Below are 19,017 nucleotides of genomic sequence, written 5' to 3'. Positions count from 1 at the left end.
AGTTACCTGGTTTTTATAACGTTTGTATATCTATTTTTTATAATAAAGTTTTCATATTAAATCGTACTTAGTTTTATGTTTAGATATAAAAAACCCACAACATTTCTCGTTTACCAGAATATTTTTTTTGTTTTTCATATCCGAAACGACGTATGTTGAAAGTACCTTTATGTTGTTAATTCTACCCAAACAAAGTCACTGCTAACAGCTAGTGATAAACAATATCCATATTTACCATTATTAGCTCAATAATTGAATAGTCACAAACGGATAAAAAGCACACGATGAAAGCAAGCTCTATCGATTTCACATAACTCTCATAATAAATCACACGGCGTCAACTTTCGAGGGCCCTAAACTACAGGGTTGCGACATATAAGTTCTACTGTATTATTATTTTTTACATTATTGATAAAAGAATATTTACTTTTTACCTTGTTGACAGCCCTAATGTGTTTAAAGCCAAAAACAATTAAAAACAAAACAATTTCAAAACAGAGTTAGCTTGTTTTGAAACTTTTTAAATTTTCGAATAGTGAAATGGAAGTGGTGTTTGAATTTGGAATACTTGCATCACAAATCAAAGTGTTTAAATGCTTAAAATACAAATAGAAATAAAAAATGCAAAGTTTCTTGCCCTTGCATTGCCCTCGGCAAGGGATTGTTTGGGCGCAAGCTGAATTTATTCAAGCCTTTGCAATCCGACTTCTACGTGAGATATGAGAGGCTTTGTCATAGAGCAACATCCTATAGATGGTCTCAAAAATTTTTGAAGGGCTTATAAAATAAACAACATGACGAATGAAATAACATGGACAAAAAGCAAGGTTTTCCTATACCAAGCTTTTTTATGTACGTTTTTTAATATAAATAAAATTGGATGCCAGAGCGAAAGAAAAATACTACTTACATACTTCTGAATTGTACATTATAAGTAAGTCCTTGTAAATTCAAACACTTCCCTTCTACTACCCATATTTCTCTTTATATTTTTACAGTGAATATTAAAAGGGTAGGCACGAAAGTGAAACTAAAATAATATGCAAGAAATTGCATGCAATAATTGGTTAAGTGTTAAAAGTGTAAATTAAATCGTATCCTTTCATTCAGGGACCAATTTATGTCTGTAACGAGCTTTACTCTTTGCCGTAGGGATCCCTCATTTTCCCTCCTCCTGCAGTCTGGCGTTGTTTACGAAGGCGTGCGGCCGTTGCTCCGAGTCTTTGCCGCGCGCATGTCGAATTTAAAAATAAAACTTATTTAGCGCGCACCAATATCCTGTTCAATGGATATGTGCATTGTTATTTTTAAACAGTGAATAAACATTCCAAGTTTTATAATTATTACCGAATACATTTTAACAAGTGAATATTTAAACAAACAAAAATAAATTCTCGGCAGTGCAACCAGTTCGACTGCTTTTCTTCAATTTGATATTTAACTATAGCCGGTAGAAAAAATATAAACACAATTGTTTATTATGAAATGTTATTTATTTAAGTGAATAGTGAATATTCGATATTACTTCGAATACTTTCATCGCCTCGAAAATGGATTGGCGGGAGAAACTTTTCGGCAAAGTTCTTGTTAAATGTGATTCACCGGGTACACAAAATGGCCAATTCGAGAATGTGCCAACATTGGAAGCATTGGCGGACTGCGTGGAAGATGGGGAAGGAGCTGTTTGTGGGATTTATTTCTCATTTGCAAACATCAGCGACACAAGTGATGATTTTGGGGTTAGGTTGGAAGATGTTTATAAGAAGGTTGATCCTCGGTTGAAGGTTGTACAGGTGGTCCTGTGGGCTCACGTGGGGACACCGGAGGGTCCTATCGAGAGGGAGACGGGATTCCGACGGAGCTTGACCGGCAAGCCGTGGTTTGCTGTCCCATTTCATGATGTCGATATAAAGGTATGCGAATGGAGTAACAAATTGACTATAAACTGACACTCCTGAGTTAGTATATCTAGATTTACCATGATGAATAAACACTAAGAGACTGTTAGGTATTATTAAGCTCTTACCAAGAGTGATATTTTTTTTAATCTGGTTGACCAATTATTGTTTTTTTCCTACTACAGTAAAATGAAACACAATCCGTAAACATAAATATTCATTTTATATCCTTCACATGCACTTAAATCTTCTATTTTGGCTTATAATTTTTCCTTTTCTTCACCATATCCTGTCTGTCTGTCTATTTTATTTTCATTTAAACTTTTATTAATTTTTGTTTGACATGAAACGATGTTGTTAGGTTTTAACGACCGTGTTTTAAGCGAATAAACAAAACGAATATAAAGATTTTTAATAATCCTAACAAATAAACTTTTTTCTACAATTTATTTCTCTTTTCTTGACACGGTAACAGTACAGCAAACATGTTTTATTAAGACTGATTCATTGCGACGTTTATTACAGCTACGATAAATTACGAGCACACACAACGATATTAAAACCTGAATATTAAATTAAAATATAAACAAAAAAACATAAATGCGAATTGTTAAATGGATGTATATTTGTTTAAAGGTATCTCCAGACCGACTGCATGGATTTAGATGAAATTTGACATAGATGTAGAACAAAGTTTTTTAATTCCGCGCGGTCGGAGTCGCGGGCGACAGCTAGCATTATATATAGTAAGATAGATAAATATAATAGGTGGTTAAGTTAGATTTATGTACAAAAACAATTAAAAAAACCGTTAAACACTACGGTGGTCTGTTTGTTGCAGTATATTCACCCTAAGGTCGGACTCAGTCGCTATCCGCTGATATGTACTAAACCCACTACAATTGCTTAATTAAAGCCGCGCTAATTGCCTGTCTTGCCTAGCTTTCATTTCACGTCGTGTGATGTAATCAATCTTACTATTATCATAAATGCGAATATTTGGATGGATGGATAGATGGATGGATGTTTCTTTTAATTTATCTCCAGAACAGCTGCATAGACTTCGCAGAAATTTTGCATAGATGTAGAACATAGCCTGGTAAAACACATATGTTACTTAGTTTTTTTAATTCCTTACTAATATTATAAATGCGAAAGTTTAGATGTATGGATGTTAGATGGTACATCCCGAACGGCTCACATTTCAATGAAATTTGGCATTGATATAGAACGTAGTCTGGAAGAAAACAAAGGCTACTAAATAGGTTTTTTTAAATTTTACGCGGACGGTGTCGCCTGCGGCAGCTAGTTCAAATTAAATAATCTATGTTTTATTCGTAATGTTACATTCATACATCTGTTCAATTTTTCGTATTTATAATATCGAGGAGCGTCGGTGGCTCAGGGGTCAAGCACTCGACTTGCAATCTGCAGGTCCTGGGGTTCGAATCCCGCTCTGTACCAATTTTTCGATTTCCGATTTACATATGTACATTTATCCGATGTTCTTACGGTGAAGGAAAAAATCGTGATGCAACCTGCACTTATCTGAGAAGAAATTCAAAGATATGTGTGAAGTCAACCAACCCGCACTTGGCCTGCGTGGTTGGCTATGGCCTAATCACCCTTAACTTAGGGTAGACTCCGAGACCCTCGGTGGGGACGTATAGTGAGCTGATGATGAATATCAGTAGGCAATAATTAAATAATAATAAGTAACATTTATATATGCAGAGTATTACCCTTGTTAGTAATAATTTTGTATAATAAAATATAAATAAACTTTTTTAATCTCTCTTCAAGTTAAATGATCAACCTAATACTTTATACCTTAAATTAATATAGAAAACTGAGGAATTACAAAATACATCAAACGTCTGTATTTTACGAAATGCGCTTTACAGTTAATTAACAAACTTTCAACCACACACTCGCAACTTTTAGTTGTGTTTCCAGGAATGAATTTACAAAATCAGTTAATGGAATTTCATACATTAATTATGTTTTTTGCTTCTTATAATTTTACTATTATATACTATATTAGTATATATACTGTATTCTTCCGTATATGTCCAAAACGGCTACTAATTTGATACATACTTTTGTGGCCCTTCGTACACAAGATAACGTAAATTCTTTGATACTAAAACGGTATCTATAATTTCGTTGAATCGTTGACGCGAGTCGTCTATTCGGTTATTACAGCCATAGAGACTTCACGACTAACACAAATTTACAAAAATATTGGCATCGCGATCTTGAAAATCGTAGCTACTATTCTCAAGAGGATCTTGATGAACAGATGGCGAACGACTGACTTTGGCGACGTAAGAATAAAATGTCGGCGACTTGTCTCTGTGTACTAACCTAACTAACCTAACCTCTTAAGTCTTAGCGAGTTATGAGGTTAGGTTAGATTAGTTAGGTCTCAACCGTGCGGTTTGGGCGAAACTTCCTGCCTCGCACAGCAGCGTTGTGGAATGGTCGGTCCTCGGCGGTATTTCCAAACCGCTACGACTTAGGGTTCTTCAAGAACCGAGCTTATCACTACCTCAAAGGCTGGCAACGCATCTGCGGTTCCTCGGGTATTGGTCGTTGAACACCTCGGTGATCCCGCAGCTCGTTTGCCCCCTTCTGTTATAAAAAAAAAGTTAAATTACCGGGTCTTGAAGATTTACTTAGCTTTTTAGTACAAAGGGTCTTACTATGTTTTTCTTGTTAAACATTTTTCTCCACAAAAGTAATATGTCTGTCAACCCCACGTTATGAAAAAGACAGGGAAATATGATATGTGGCGCCCGCATCATTTCTAAATTTACATATATTTTCTGTATATCAATGCAAAACAACGACTATAAAAAAAAACCGTCTACAAATATCTAACTCAAGCCGGCATCCTGTAGAATTGTAAGAATTTCCCCGTCAAAGTTTCTACGGGCTTCCATTCAAGCGTACGCAATGCGCCCCCACTGTAATTACTAAAAGGGGGATGTATCACCCTAAATTACTTTCCTACCCTCGTTCACCCCCTGGGGGGGATATTTTTTAGTATAACGCTACTTAGTTCAGATGGATACGTGGATTGTCATAAGGGGAGGGTTGCCGTTCTTTTTACGCGAATTAACCGATTAAATTTAAATTTGTTTTATAAGGGTAACGTGCGCATCTGCTGTGTTATAATTGAATGCATAAAAAACCGTTCTCGTTTAATTATTTTAATTATTTCTTTATAACTAATAAGTTAACAGTTAAACTAACGAACACGAAACGTTACAGTAGGTATAGATATGTACAAAAATAGTGATTCAGAGTTCAAAATTTCATTATTTTATCCAAGAAACTAATATATTCAATTGGACTTTGCCTAAAGGGACTCCTTTTAATAAAATATTTTAGTGAATTATTCGTTTTTTTTTTAATAATATTTTATTTTATATCATAGATTTAAGACTTCATGTAAACATAGAAATAAGGATATACAATAAATTCATACTATATTTTCTTTTATTGGCAAATAATTTGTATTTTATAGAAACGTCTCAATAGATACTAGAAATATATTGAGTCGACTCTTTATAAAAAAGTTACATTGGCTAGAGTTTATAATGAGCTTGGATGTACGAGGAACAAAAAAGACGCGGAGTATGTCGCTCGACGTTTGACGTGTCGTCGCATTAATTTTATCTTATTACATTATACTCCGAGATTTATAAAACATACTTTACATCCGGAATGTCATATTTTTGAGATAAAAAGTACCGTATCTCCCAATTTGCAGACCAAATTACAGATGCTTACTAAATTTGATAAGAATTGGTTCAGTAGTTTCAGAGTTTATCGCATACATGCAGCGTGACACGAAATTTTTATATATAAAACATATGCAAACATTTAGCATTAGCAACAACGACGAATTTTACTATAATAGTTTTATAAATGCGAATGTTTAGATGGATGGATGTTTGAAGGTATCTCCAAAACGGCTGAACAGATATCGATGAAATTTGACATACATATAGAACATAGTCTAGAAGAACACATAGACTACTTATTATGTTTTTTTTAATTCGGATGGCGTCGCGGACGACGGTTAATAACATATAAAGTAGACATAAGACTTGAATAAAACTAATTCAATTGCGTTACTACATTATATTCCCATATACAGGGATGAGGTAATCGATATTATTAGCATATGTCGCACAATATGAGAATTCAAATGTGTTTTTTGGATGTAACCGTGGGTAGAATCTATTTAGCTAAGCTCTTTAGGTATATCTAAAATTGGACTTTGTTCATTCAGAAAAAAAACAGTAAAGGAAAAAGAAGTATAACAAAAATGAGTCATATTCGAAGATTGTCTTTTCCCAATTCTATAAATAAAAAGTTATTACGAGATGTGGGATAAATCTAATCTAAAAGATGTATAAATATAATCTAATATAATATATGTGTAGATTAAATAAATCTTACTAATATTATGAATGCGAATGTTTAGATGGATGGATGTTTGTTTGAAGGTATCTCCAGAACGGCTTAACGGATCTTGATGAAATTTGGCACAGATGTAGAACATAGTCTCGAAGAACAAATAGGCTAATAATTAAGTTTTTTTTTAATCCCACACAGAGTCGCGGGCGACAACTAGTATAAAATAAATATCAATCATTTACAATAAATCTAGTTTAGATTATGATAAATGTATTATTAACATAGCAGATGTCGGAAGCTTGGACCCACGCGTTCAATATAAGCGATTAATTTCGAACGCATCTTCACTAGGGAGACGGTTAGTGTGACCGTTTATTTTAAGATTTAAGGACAGTTTGGATTTAAAGAGTAAAAAGCGCTTATAAAAAGTAAAAAAAATATATTAAGAACATTTAATGTTGCAGTTAATAGAAAAAGAAAAGTAGGTATATAAAAAAATGTATAATAAAAATTTATACATTTTTCTATTATAATTCTTGGTTTTACTTAGAAAAAAGTAAGAACAACGTATCGTTAAAATGAAACAATAACATAAAACTGTCCTTAGAATCCCAAGTAAATATTGTCACTAACTGGACACAGCGTGTGGCGTGTGCACACGTGCTCAAACACACATAGACGTATGTTAACACGAAGTTGAATAAAAAAACTAAACTGCACACCCGGGCAAAGGCGATTTATTCAGCCATGAACGTTAATAACACCCTGCTTAATTATAACGGTTAACGATAACGCTATTAAGCTCAAAGAATCGCTACATATGAGACGCCCATTAAACTATTTTACATTTTCGTTTATATAACATTTTAAATGAATTCAAGTTGATTAAAATAACAAACCTGGAGGCTTAGATAAAGTGCTTCGAAGCGGTTCCATAACGAATTTCACACGTGACTCCGTCCGCGAGGAATTAGAAAAACACTATTGGTAGCAGCGTAATGTTATATAGCCTAAAGCCTTCCTCTATAAATGGACTATCCAACAAAAAAAGAAATTTTCAAATCGGACCAGTGGTTCCTGAGATTAGCGCGTTTAAACAAACAAACAAAGAAACTCTTCCGCTTTATAATATTAGTATAGTTTATTGTCAATTCTATACATTTTTGAAGTCCGCTATGGAATCGCCTCAAAGCGAATGCATTTTGTCTAATCCCATAGATTCCTTAAGAAAAATAACATTGAATGGTATCTTCATTTGGAATGAAATATCGTGCTATCGTTTACCACTACAGTAGAACTAAACAAGACTATTTGCACACAAGCAAGATATGTTCTATGGCACGCAGACACCGTAGCATTGTTCAGTCCGTGGCTGATTGTCGTTGGTACCAGAGTCCTATTATTTTGGAATGCAACGAATAATCAAAGCGGTATGTCATCTTGCCTGCGTACTAAATTTTCACGTATTAAAAAAACTGATTACTTCGTTAAGATTGCCATTTTTTATTGACAGGCGCGACAATAATCTTTTTGGATCTATTTACAGAACGATATTGAATCTTAAATCCAACCAAAATTATTCCCAAACTAGACAAGCTGTCCTCTTTATTTACCTAACCACATTAATTAAAGTTAAATTACATCTGAAAAACAGACCTCTTTATAACAGACACGTTCAAACGATATTTTATAAATCTTTGAATAGTTCAACGTTAATAACCTAAGTTTACATGTACTTAACGAGACGTAAGTACCAAATGGCAACAAACACATATTTAAAAGGCAAATAGTCTGGCATAGCAGACCCGTTCAAAGGCGTAGGGAAACGAAAACATTCCATTCATGGTACAGTCTAAAGCGCAATATGCCAGACTCGAATTAATTATAACCTTTGAAACATAAAATGAAGCAAGTTATAAACTCAACTCTATTCAAAAGCTGTATAGGTGATTTTTTATAGGGCTCGTTTTGATATTGTATACCTCACTTGACTATAGACGATGTTGCGTACACTGAAATCAGATTTATTACCTTCAATTTGAAGCTGTCGCCCGCGACTACGTCCGCGCGGATTAAAAAAACAAACTAAATAAGTAGCCAATGTGTTCTTCCACACTATGTTCTAAATCTTTGTCAAATTTCAGCGAGAACCACGCATCTGTTCTGTCTTCAAACATCCATCCATACATCTAAACATTCGCATTTATAATACATGTACATTTATTTGTCATATTTCTAATATAATACATTTCATATCCAAAAAAAATAAAAATATACAAAACATATTATATTAAAAACAGAACACCACCGGCTGCGGGATCCCATGACTCAAACAACCAGTGGTCAGGGCTGCAGAAAGGAACCTTCTGACGATGCGCGCGGTTTCTAGGATAACTGCCTTTTGTATCGGGCCCTTAATCCAACTGGGTAGCGAGAGCTTCTTGAGATGTTGGTCGAAGCTCTTCGCTATCAGTCCATTTATCGATACGACTATCGGAATAATGGTAGTCGATTTCATACGCTACATGGCGGTAATCGCGTGAGCCAAATCTAGGTATTTTAACACTTTTTCCTTTTCAGCCATATATTAGTAAGATTAATTTGAATAAACTAAACAAAAAAACAACTAATAATAAACAACAATTATAATTTACTTAGATTCTTTTGTTACATGTTATGGAGAATTTTCACTTACATGAAATCTGATCGATTTATGTGCGTATCACGGAATTTTTTATCTACTTATACATTTAGAAATTAATAAAACAATTTCTCATGAGTTAGATGTGTGATCATATCTAATGCCCATTTAGGCTGATCTCCAGGTACCCTGTGGCCTGCATCCCTCACCATAATTTCCACCAGCTTGCCAGCCTGCTTCACATAACCAGCCAACTCTCCATCTACTTTCCACTGGTATCTCTTAGCAGTCTTATAGTCCTCAGATCCAGTAAAATTGAGGTGCCGTAAATAGTTAACTACTGAGGTATAGGGAATCATAATATCAAGTTGACCGTTATAAATAACGACATAGTAATGATCCAAAAGTTCAGTCATCAGTGGAGCTACAGATTTCATTGCATCTTCAATTAAATGATTTTCAACTTCATGTCCTTGATGGAATGTTAAGTTACCAACGTGTATAGCTCTTCTTACAAACGCCTTTTGTAGCATAGGACCAAAATCTTCAGAGTTCATGTAATCTTTAGTGTGCAAATAATTAAAGTAGAATTCAAAACCTGTCATATTGCGGAACACATTACCTAGAAGATTTTCAAATACCTCAAACGCTTTATTCCATTGCTTCTGCTGAATATATTTAATGCCTTTCTTTTCGTTGTCCTCAAATATCTTAGCTTGATTCCAGTCTAACAGACCTATTTGATAGAGATGTTTACTGTATACAATCTGATGTTCTGGATCACTGAGACCATTGCCAATTGCTAAAGCTTTAAGGTTAATTTTAATATTTGCAGTTGGGTTCTTTTTGTGTATTGTATATGCAAACGCAGGTATATATTTGCCAGCATAGGATTCACCCGTAATGAAAAATTTGTTCGCCTGTAACTCAGGGAACAACTGGAAGAATTGTGTTATAGTTGAATAAAGTTGTTCACCAATTTGTGTCTCATTACTGCAGTAACCTTTAGGATCTTTTGTGAAACTAAATCCGGTACCAACTGGGTTATCAATATAAATAAGATGATGACTTATTGCCCAATTATATTTGCGTAGTTCAATTTTTTTATCTCTCACCCGTAAAGGTCCATTTTCAGTGAACAGTCCATATAATGATGAATCGCCAGGTCCACCTTGCAGCCAAACTACAACTGGTGCATCTTTGTTGTTTGGTATCATCGCTGGGAAGTACCAGAAGAACTGATTAGAATCGTACTTCTTGTCAACTGTGAAGAACCCGGCATAGCTTTTAATCCGTAGTCTTTCCGTTAATGGTACTCGGGCTAGTTCCCTAGCTACTGTTATGTTGCCACTTTCAATGTATGGAGTTAGAAATAAAGGTGATCCGGTGTCACCGTGCACTTGGCCATTAATATTTAACTTTGGATACCGATGCAAGAAACAATAAGTCGAAACTAACACTTCAAATAAAATTAATAAAGTTGTAAAAAATCGCAACATCATCTTTACACGACAAGTAATATTGATAGTCGGAAAAGAAATAACGTGGAAATAAGTGTTCGACAATAAATATGTAATGAGTATCAAGAAATGTGCAAACAATCTCGTAACCCTAACCTTTTTTATCATTATTAAAACAATCAACAATTTAATTTCAATACCTCTACTATACATGTCAATATATAATATTGTGAATTGTTTTGCACACTAAAAAAAATCAAAGAAAATGCATATGAGTCCAAAACCAAGAGTGTCAACTATCTTAAAGATTAGTAGTGTTTTTTCCAACTCATTAATTCTATATTCTCTTTATAAATATTTAAAATGTACTTTACATAGTACAAGAAAGGTGAAACAAAACAGGTACAACATAATAAAAGAAAACAGTCTACCCGAATACAAAATTTAATTATAAATGTAGGGTGCAAGGGTCTATTTTGAGTCCCCTCCTATTAGCCATTGTTGAGAGCTATACTACAGTCAAAATACGGACTAAAGTCAAGCTGAAGAGACTCCTCAAGTTTGCTTAACAAGTAAACACTTGGAAAAAATCTTTTCAGTGCTGAAAAGTTTGAATTTTCAGAAACGGAACATACGAAATTATTTGCGCAAGTATGGTTTTAATGGATGTCGATAATTTGTTTTCTTCGTATGGTTGAAGTAAGTTTAATAATTCCACTAGCCAAAAAAATTAGTTCAATATTCAGATGCTTCGTTTTGCGTATATATTTTTATAATCTAGGCATATTTGTAGGAAAAACGTACGCTCTATCTTATACTATACAGTGTATTTATGTTACATTTTCCTTCATTTTCATTTCCATGGACTCTGCATAACACAACAGCAACACACGTCCTTTGAAGTGTCGTTGCTAACCCCGCAGATGTTTATAACGACAAAGGGAGCTTTGACTTTGCATTTCCAACTTTGAATCTGCAATCCTGCATGATACAAGTACTTATACCGTCACTATTGATTCCGTCGGGCTCTGGCTAGACCTATTAATTGCTTTGTATCAGAACAAATAACAGACATCGTATTTTTAATGCTTACTGGAAGGGTTTTACTATAAATGTAGATAAGTTTTATATCTTGTAACTTGTGTAATAAAGTCCATATTTCCTTAATTGTATCCGCTGTATTTAAATTCTTCGTCTCAATGTTAAAATAAGATTTTTCTGTCTTCCTTTCTTCTGGTATTGTTTGCTCTATGTAAATCTCTGGACGTCTAACAATGTTTACATTGTGTTAATCCGAGATTCCAAAACCTTTCTTACTTGTAGATGCGATTCAAAATTTTTTCGATTTTTGTTTATTACATAATGATAAATTTCTTCAACTTATGAATTCTTAACTTTGATCACTGGTGTATATTATATAGTGGGTTTATTATGTTTACTATCACCCATACTTTCAGCAGTGATAAGCCATTATCTATATATATAAAAGAAAGTCGTGTTAGTTACACTATTTGTAACTCAAGAACGGCTTTACCAATATGGTTGAAAATTGGCGAGGAGGTAGCTTAGAGAAGGACATAGGACTATTTATTAATTTTTTTTCGAATTTACGCCTTGAAGAGCTGCTTTTTATTTAACTTACTAATATTATAAATGCGAATGTTTAGATGAATGTGATATGGATGGATGGGTGTTTGAAGATATCTCTAGAATGGCTGAACGGATCTCGATTAAATTTCGCATACATATATAAAATAGTCTGAAAGAACACACTACACTAATTAAGTTATTGTATGTATCCACGCGGACGGAGTCGCGGGCGACAGCTAGTATTTTATAAAAAGATCAGGTAAAATAAATCTGTATATATACCTATTATTCACATTCATATGTAGTTTGTGATAAAAATAACACGAATTGAAAGCCCGTCTCCCATATCGTATGAATACCATGGGGAGTTGCATTTTAGATTGTGCCCGTATGTGCATGAAGGCTATTGTTCCAGCTCAGTTGTAACGCGATGCCCCCTATTGACTGCCGATGGTACTGCAACAAAACGCTCTTAATTATCTACAATTTATGAACAAAAGCAAACTGGTGTCTGAATCAGAATCTCTCTAGCTTATAGCGGAAATAAAAATATTATTTGACTATAATAAGTCGTAACAAAAAATCCCATAATGGTTTTTGTTAGGCTTCCTAAAACAGATTTTATTATATTATATTCTTGCGATAAGCTTTTATTTTAAATTGGTTGTCCAAATACAATAACATAGAACCTTATTCCGCTAAATATGGATTGCATTCTTGGCAAATATCTAGCTATCGTAATGGCGCGTTGTTTCCCACAAGACTGACATCATCTTTGGCAATAACCTCCGAGTATCACACGCTCATCTATGTTGATGTACTAGCTGTCTGCCGGCTATGCTCGTTGAATTAAGTTTTATATAAACATTTATAACATTGCCTATACTTCTAAAATATACGGGCATGTAACTAGTCGGTGCCGCCCCCGGACGAACATGCTTGTTTAAGCCGTTTTAATATAAGCCTATAAATATAAGTAGAAGAGAATTTCCATAATCATCTGAACAAATATCTATGTTTTTCATAGGTAATGAGACAGATAAAAATATATTTTGATTTTGTTGAGAGTGCCAGGCACGAATATTCGTGAGGAAGTTTTTCTAACGGCGTCGAAAAAAATTGTGCAAGGCCCCTACCAGACATAAAGTACACCGATAAATCTGATACAAATTTTGCCATATTTTGACTATAACGATACGACGGCGAACGTTACGAATTCGTGCTAGGCACTCCAGTGTGGCTAGACGTAGACTACTCGGACATAAATTATTTCTTTTTAATTATATAATTAAATTAAATTATATGCCCTTTAAAATATCTTAATCTTATTAATATTAATAAGTTATGACAGTGCATAATCGCAAAGCAAAACTAACGTGCGTGAGGTGAGACATGAATTCACTTATCTCTGTATTGCGAGGTCAACGATACCAGACATACGCTCCATATATTATAATGTATTATTCAATGAACCGAGTGGGTTATCTTAAAGTGCCAACGTGGCTTTAGTCCCCGATCGATACAGTTCCAGCGAAATTGTTCAATATACCGAATGGAATAAAATTTCATGTTCGTAAGCTTATACGAATTTTGATTTTATGGTCCACCTTTACCCGTCATCGCAGATATTTTATGATGTAAGAAGGGACACCAAATCCTAAATACTACTCAGAAACATCGATAATAATCTTAACCCTGATTAGCCTAGAGTTTCAATTTTGATACCAATCTTTTAAACCGAATGTTCACATTACTATTAGTTTTTTATAGGTTGGCTGTACCTATTTTACTGTTGTATAATATTCTTTCCAACGAAATTAAAAAAAAAAATCATTATTGTTTTATATTATCAAGCAAACACAGTAATATTAAAAATAAATCACTTTCGTATGTAAATCAGGCTACTAAAGGTTAAAAATGCTACAAAACAACCATAGGACAGTTGCTTAATCTAAACTTACCTAACCGTAATGCTTGTTATTTCTAATTGAAGGTTAAAATCGACAAGACACTATGACACATGTAATATTTATTTTGCCAGCAATGTCAATAACAATGTACATCAGACTGAATGGGGATTGCAGCAAAACATTTTCAAGACGCCGCGCAAGGGCCCGCGCTAGGTTGACGTCTCTACAAGAGCTCTCCAGAGGCCCTCGAGGCCCGCTCGTTTGCATCACGCTTTCAACACGGGCCTAAACACGCTTTTTTATGCGGCGAGTAATTCCGAGTTGTTATGCGGCATAGGAGGCATATTATGAGGCGGATCATTATGGCGGACACTAGAAACTCGACAAAAGCGACTCGAAATTAGTTCCTCCCTCTACTCTCATGTCCTCCTGGTACCTAAATCACTTTTAGGCTTGAAAGCAATTTGAAAATATATCGATTTAGACTTGTTTACATTTTAAAACTTTGGAACGCAGCACAAGTCAACATTTATAAAATATTCTATAACACTGGCAGGTGCAGAATTTTCATCAGAGTCGTCAAAATCGGTCAAACCGTTCCGGAGACTATCCGAAACAAACACGACCACGCGAACAAACATTCAGAGAGTCAAAAATTCATACAGACAGACACTTCAATTTGTTACAATTGGAAAAAAAATATCGTAGGTCCTTGTATATTTTTCACGTGCAGAAGTTATATGAAATCAGCACCATAAGAGAGGGCAATCAAAACACAACAAAGGTTCTCGGTGCTATCTGCTCGTATTCGGTACACTTTTTTCCCTTTCAACCGACACTTGGGAACAATGAGGGCTCCCGATAAGGCAGATATTGCTTCCCTCGCTTTTGTTACCGAGCTCTGCTGTGCTCGTATTAAAAATAACTTATTATTTTTCTGTATACGTCTAGATTTTAATAACATAGCAATAAATTAATACCTAAGTCTTTTTCGATATTTTTCTCTCTTCAGTACTTATGATAAGTAACAGTAACTTATGTACTTATGGACAGAGCGAAGTGGAAGAGACGGATTAGAAAAGCTGACCCCACCGCCTTGTGGGATGCAAGCTAGGCAAAGAGAAAGAGAGAGAGAGAATACCTGTAATAAGTAATTTTTTGCATCTTTACGCTATATACAATAAAATGCGAATGATATTATGTTTTATTCATTTTAAGAATTAAAATTAAAGAGGAGGTATAGAGGAGTAGTACATACTGTGCCGACCCTCAATAGGGATAAGGGCAGGTTGATATCGAGTCTAAATCTAACATTTGCTAATTTAACAATCATAAAAATCTTGTAGAAAATTCCTAATAAACTAAAAACATATTATGTAATAGGATTTGATCTGGTGTTGATAGTGCGTAATTACGTTATCTCACACCACAGACAACGTAAACAGAGCGCTAGTATCGCAGTGGGGTTGCCATAATCGGCAGTAATTTACCTAAGCTGGGGTGGCGAGCGGAGCGTAAAGTACAAAACCGAGAGGCCCTCCAATGATTCAGCCGACCGTGACGCCACTTAGGGCCTACAAGACTTGTTTGACAGATTAAAGAATCTTGTCAGTTTTATAGTAACGTTTATTTTTGACTAGATACTCAGTCAGGCTTCGTCCGTGTACAGAAAAATATAGCTAATGTTACTGGCAGATATTTGGGTCTATTAATAAATGTTTTTTTTTAAATTGGTTTATTATCTTTTAAGATAAACTTGAAAAAACTTTTCTTTTTAAAAGTATGCATCGTTATTTTGACAAACATCAAAGATTGGAACTAAAGCAAATTAAAAAACTTTCATGGCATTCATTTACTGTAGGTTTAAAATTTTATATGAACTTGGTTAAGTTATTCGTGTCTATAAACTTAACTAAAAGCACAAACTTTGCTTAAATAGCTCCTACTTCATTATATTATCGAACTTTTGCCGACTTTTATCTCGATCGCCTTTTATCAGATCTCGGAGCGAGGGGAAGTTTTCCGGCTGCTATTCGTGTGCACTTTATGAAAAGATTTTACATCAATGTTGAACCTTTTTTATTACCAAGTTGTAAGCAGACATCTAGACATTTTTTGTTAGTACTTTAGTAAATATTTCTAGATGTAATATTTTTTTAAAAGGAAAAAGTCGTGAAGTTGCAACTCCTATAGTTAGTAGTAGTGGTAGTGTAGTAGTAGTAATACTAATATTAGGAAATGCTTATTAAAAATATTAAAAAAAAAAAGATTACGTTTACATGTCAATTCTTCCAAAGATATGTTTTTACACAGGTATGTCGGCAGTGAAAACCCACGGTAATATAAAGTTCGTATTCTTGAAATAAATAGTCAGATTTGAACACAGAAAGTAATCAGATAAGTGAAGGTTCGCTCGATTTCCTCACAGAGATCTCGGCTGTAAACAGGTCGCGGGATCGCGGGGCGGAGTGCCCCGGAGACGTTGGTTGCCGGGCTTTTAGCTGATTGCTCGACGTTCATTGTGCCCGGTATTACTCACAGCCGACTGCAACGAGGCCTGTTCATGCTCCAAATATACCAACTACATATGCGGTTTTTGTTCTATCTCAATGATTTTGAAAAGTGTACTTATATCCTTTTCCAATATTAAGAAGACTATGCACAATTTTCGTACGATTTTAAATATCTGAAAGGAGGTTCGATAAACGTATTATTGTAATATTGAATACAAGGAGAAAAATATCTTACGACTAGGAGATGTTTCTGTGGGATGGTATTATGAAATTTATAGATCTAACTAGATGTCTAGATATAAAATATATAGCCTTCAGGCTTTTGATTACAAAAATATGCCGTGGCTCCTACGATCTTGCGTTATAAAAAAGTGTGTGTTTACGCTTTATTATATTAGAACTAGTTCTCGCCCGCGACTCCGTCCGCGCGGAATTATAATATTAAAAAAAAACCTTAATAAAATATAAAAATTCTTTATTGGGCAAAAAAAACATTTTTCACAAAATTTTGTGGGCTCTGTCTCCGGAACTAGTTAATACTGTGTTTCAGGAGACAGCACCTTCTCTTATGTATTGCCTAAAGTTATATATAGTTTCCGAACTTATATGCAATTAAATATAGATTATTATTATTTAAATATAGTCTATGTGTTCTTCCAGACTATATTCTACATTCACAAATGTCAGCAAGATACATGTCAGGTGTAGGTGTTCTGGAGATACCTTCTAACAAACATCAATCCGTCTTAACATTCGTATTTATAATATCAATAAGATTAGTAAGATTCTTAGTTAATGGGATGATTGCTTAATACATAAGCTTATTTTATCATACACATAGTAAATAGTATCGTAAATATATATACATTTCACTACGTTACAACGGAAGTGTTAGGTATGGCCAGCGTATATCAAACAAAACCAAAATAGCCGTCAGTTATCCGTCGACATCCGACTGGGGATCTATTTATAACGCGTTAATTATCAACACGCTAACTGTTGAAACAAACATATTTGGATTGCCCATCAGTGTGTGGTTGCCTTTATGTCTTCATTTCGCGGCTTTACACGATTAAAGTTATTACACACTATACGTTAATTTGTTTTGATAATATCGTCATCGGCTACCCATTGGAGTGGCTAGACCTTAGTCAACCACGTTGGCCCAGTGCGGTTGACTTCACAGATATCTTTGGATTTTACGCAGATATATGCATATTGCATCACGATGTTTTCTCTACCGTAAGAACGTCAGATATCGCATTTGTTAATGTTACAGTAAATAAAAATAAAAATATAGAGATGTTTTAAAACTCTTACGTAGTAATAATTTTTTGTACAAATCAACTTTTTATTTCGTTTATTGCGCGCTAGAGTCGACAATACATTTGAATATACCACACAATAAGATATGCTAATATTATTTGTAATTCCAATTCGAAAAAACGTTTTATTTTTTATAGTCTGTCGTCTCTTTGATGCCACAGAAATACCAATTGTATAAAACGATTGTCACGTAGCTATCCCAAGGTCGTTCTGCCAGTATCATTCCTAGCATTTTTATTTAAAGACGAGGAATCCTAAATTTCTTCATCGTGTCGCAGGTCGAAAAATTATAGAATGAATAAGTACCAGAGAGCGTCGGTGGTTCAGGGTTCAAGCACTTGACTTGAGCACCAGGACCTGGTTTCGAATCCCGCCATATACCAATATGTATTTCGATTTCCGATTTACTTATGTAAACCGACATTCTTACGGTGAAGAAAAACATCGCGATGCAACCTGAACATAACCGAGAAGAAATTCAATGATATGTTCAGTCAGCCAGTCAGTCTGTCAACCGACCCGCACTGGGCCAGCGTGGTTGACTATGGCCTAGTCACCCGTCACTTAGGGTAGGCTCCGAGCCCCTCAGTGGGGACATACAGTGAGCTGATCATGATGATGAAGTACCAGTAACAACCCGAAAAGATCAAAAAAAAGAAAACTTTTTTTCTTGACAGAAAAATGGGTGGTTTTTGCCTTTATGTATGTGGGTTCATATGTATTATATATCAATTCCTTTATAACAGTTGTTTTTTTATTAAAAAAATATAGTGTTATCTAAATGTGATGCCTAAATTAAATCTATAAATCGCTTTGCTTAAACGAAACTAATATAAATTGATTACTAAACATTTAATATAGCATCTCCTATTTTTTATTTCGCATAAAATCTTTTTAGTGGATTTATTAGTTCAAGAGGCTCGTAAACAAATGAGCTTGTACATTCTGGTTGAACAGCTACTGCTTGCGCTACCGTTGCGCTAATTGGCACACCTCATTCACGGCATATTTATAAGGGCTTATTCACCATGAGATACCAGTAGCACATAACTATGTAATACGTTAATATGTAACATATAGACGGTGTCAGACTTGTCACAAATCATGCCTTTTTCCTATTGAGTGTTGACACAATATATGTTCACTACATGTTTAGCGGCTGCCTGAATTCTACCTTCTTACATAAATCTTTCTTCTATTTTTCTCGTCACTGGCTGCTTACTAAAATGATTGCCAGATAAGATTTAA

General features: G+C 34.5%; 2 protein-coding genes across 2 annotated transcripts in view; one reads left to right on the top strand and one right to left on the bottom strand.

The window, feature by feature from the left end:
* The first annotated feature begins 1,163 nt into the window (after nt 1–1,163).
* LOC106117863 (nucleoredoxin) overlaps nt 1,164–19,017 on the top strand; it is a 34,364-nt gene continuing 16,510 nt past the window's right edge. The window contains exon 1 of the mRNA XM_013312348.1: nt 1,164–1,913. Coding sequence (XP_013167802.1) covers nt 1,551–1,913 — 363 coding nt within the window. The 5' untranslated portion in view covers nt 1,164–1,550. The remainder of the gene's footprint in view (nt 1,914–19,017) is intronic.
* LOC106117864 (venom serine carboxypeptidase-like) lies at nt 8,960–10,530 on the bottom strand. The gene has a single exon (XM_013312349.1). The coding sequence runs from the start codon at nt 10,470–10,472 to the stop codon at nt 9,087–9,089; it is 1,386 nt and encodes a 461-aa protein (XP_013167803.1). The 5' UTR covers nt 10,473–10,530; the 3' UTR covers nt 8,960–9,086.

The sequence above is a fragment of the Papilio xuthus genome, unplaced genomic scaffold (assembly GCF_000836235.2).
Source record: "Papilio xuthus unplaced genomic scaffold, Pxut_1.1 DF827679.1, whole genome shotgun sequence".
NCBI classification, from domain to species: domain Eukaryota; kingdom Metazoa; phylum Arthropoda; class Insecta; order Lepidoptera; family Papilionidae; genus Papilio; species Papilio xuthus.
Note: the sequence above shows the minus strand (reverse complement) of the source record. Positions and strands in the feature narration are given on the sequence as shown.

What these genes read in the sequence shown, in the direction of transcription:
- LOC106117864 (XM_013312349.1), bottom strand. Translation starts at nt 10,472, where the DNA reads ATGATGTTGCGATTTTTTACAACTTTATTAATTTTATTTGAAGTGTTA.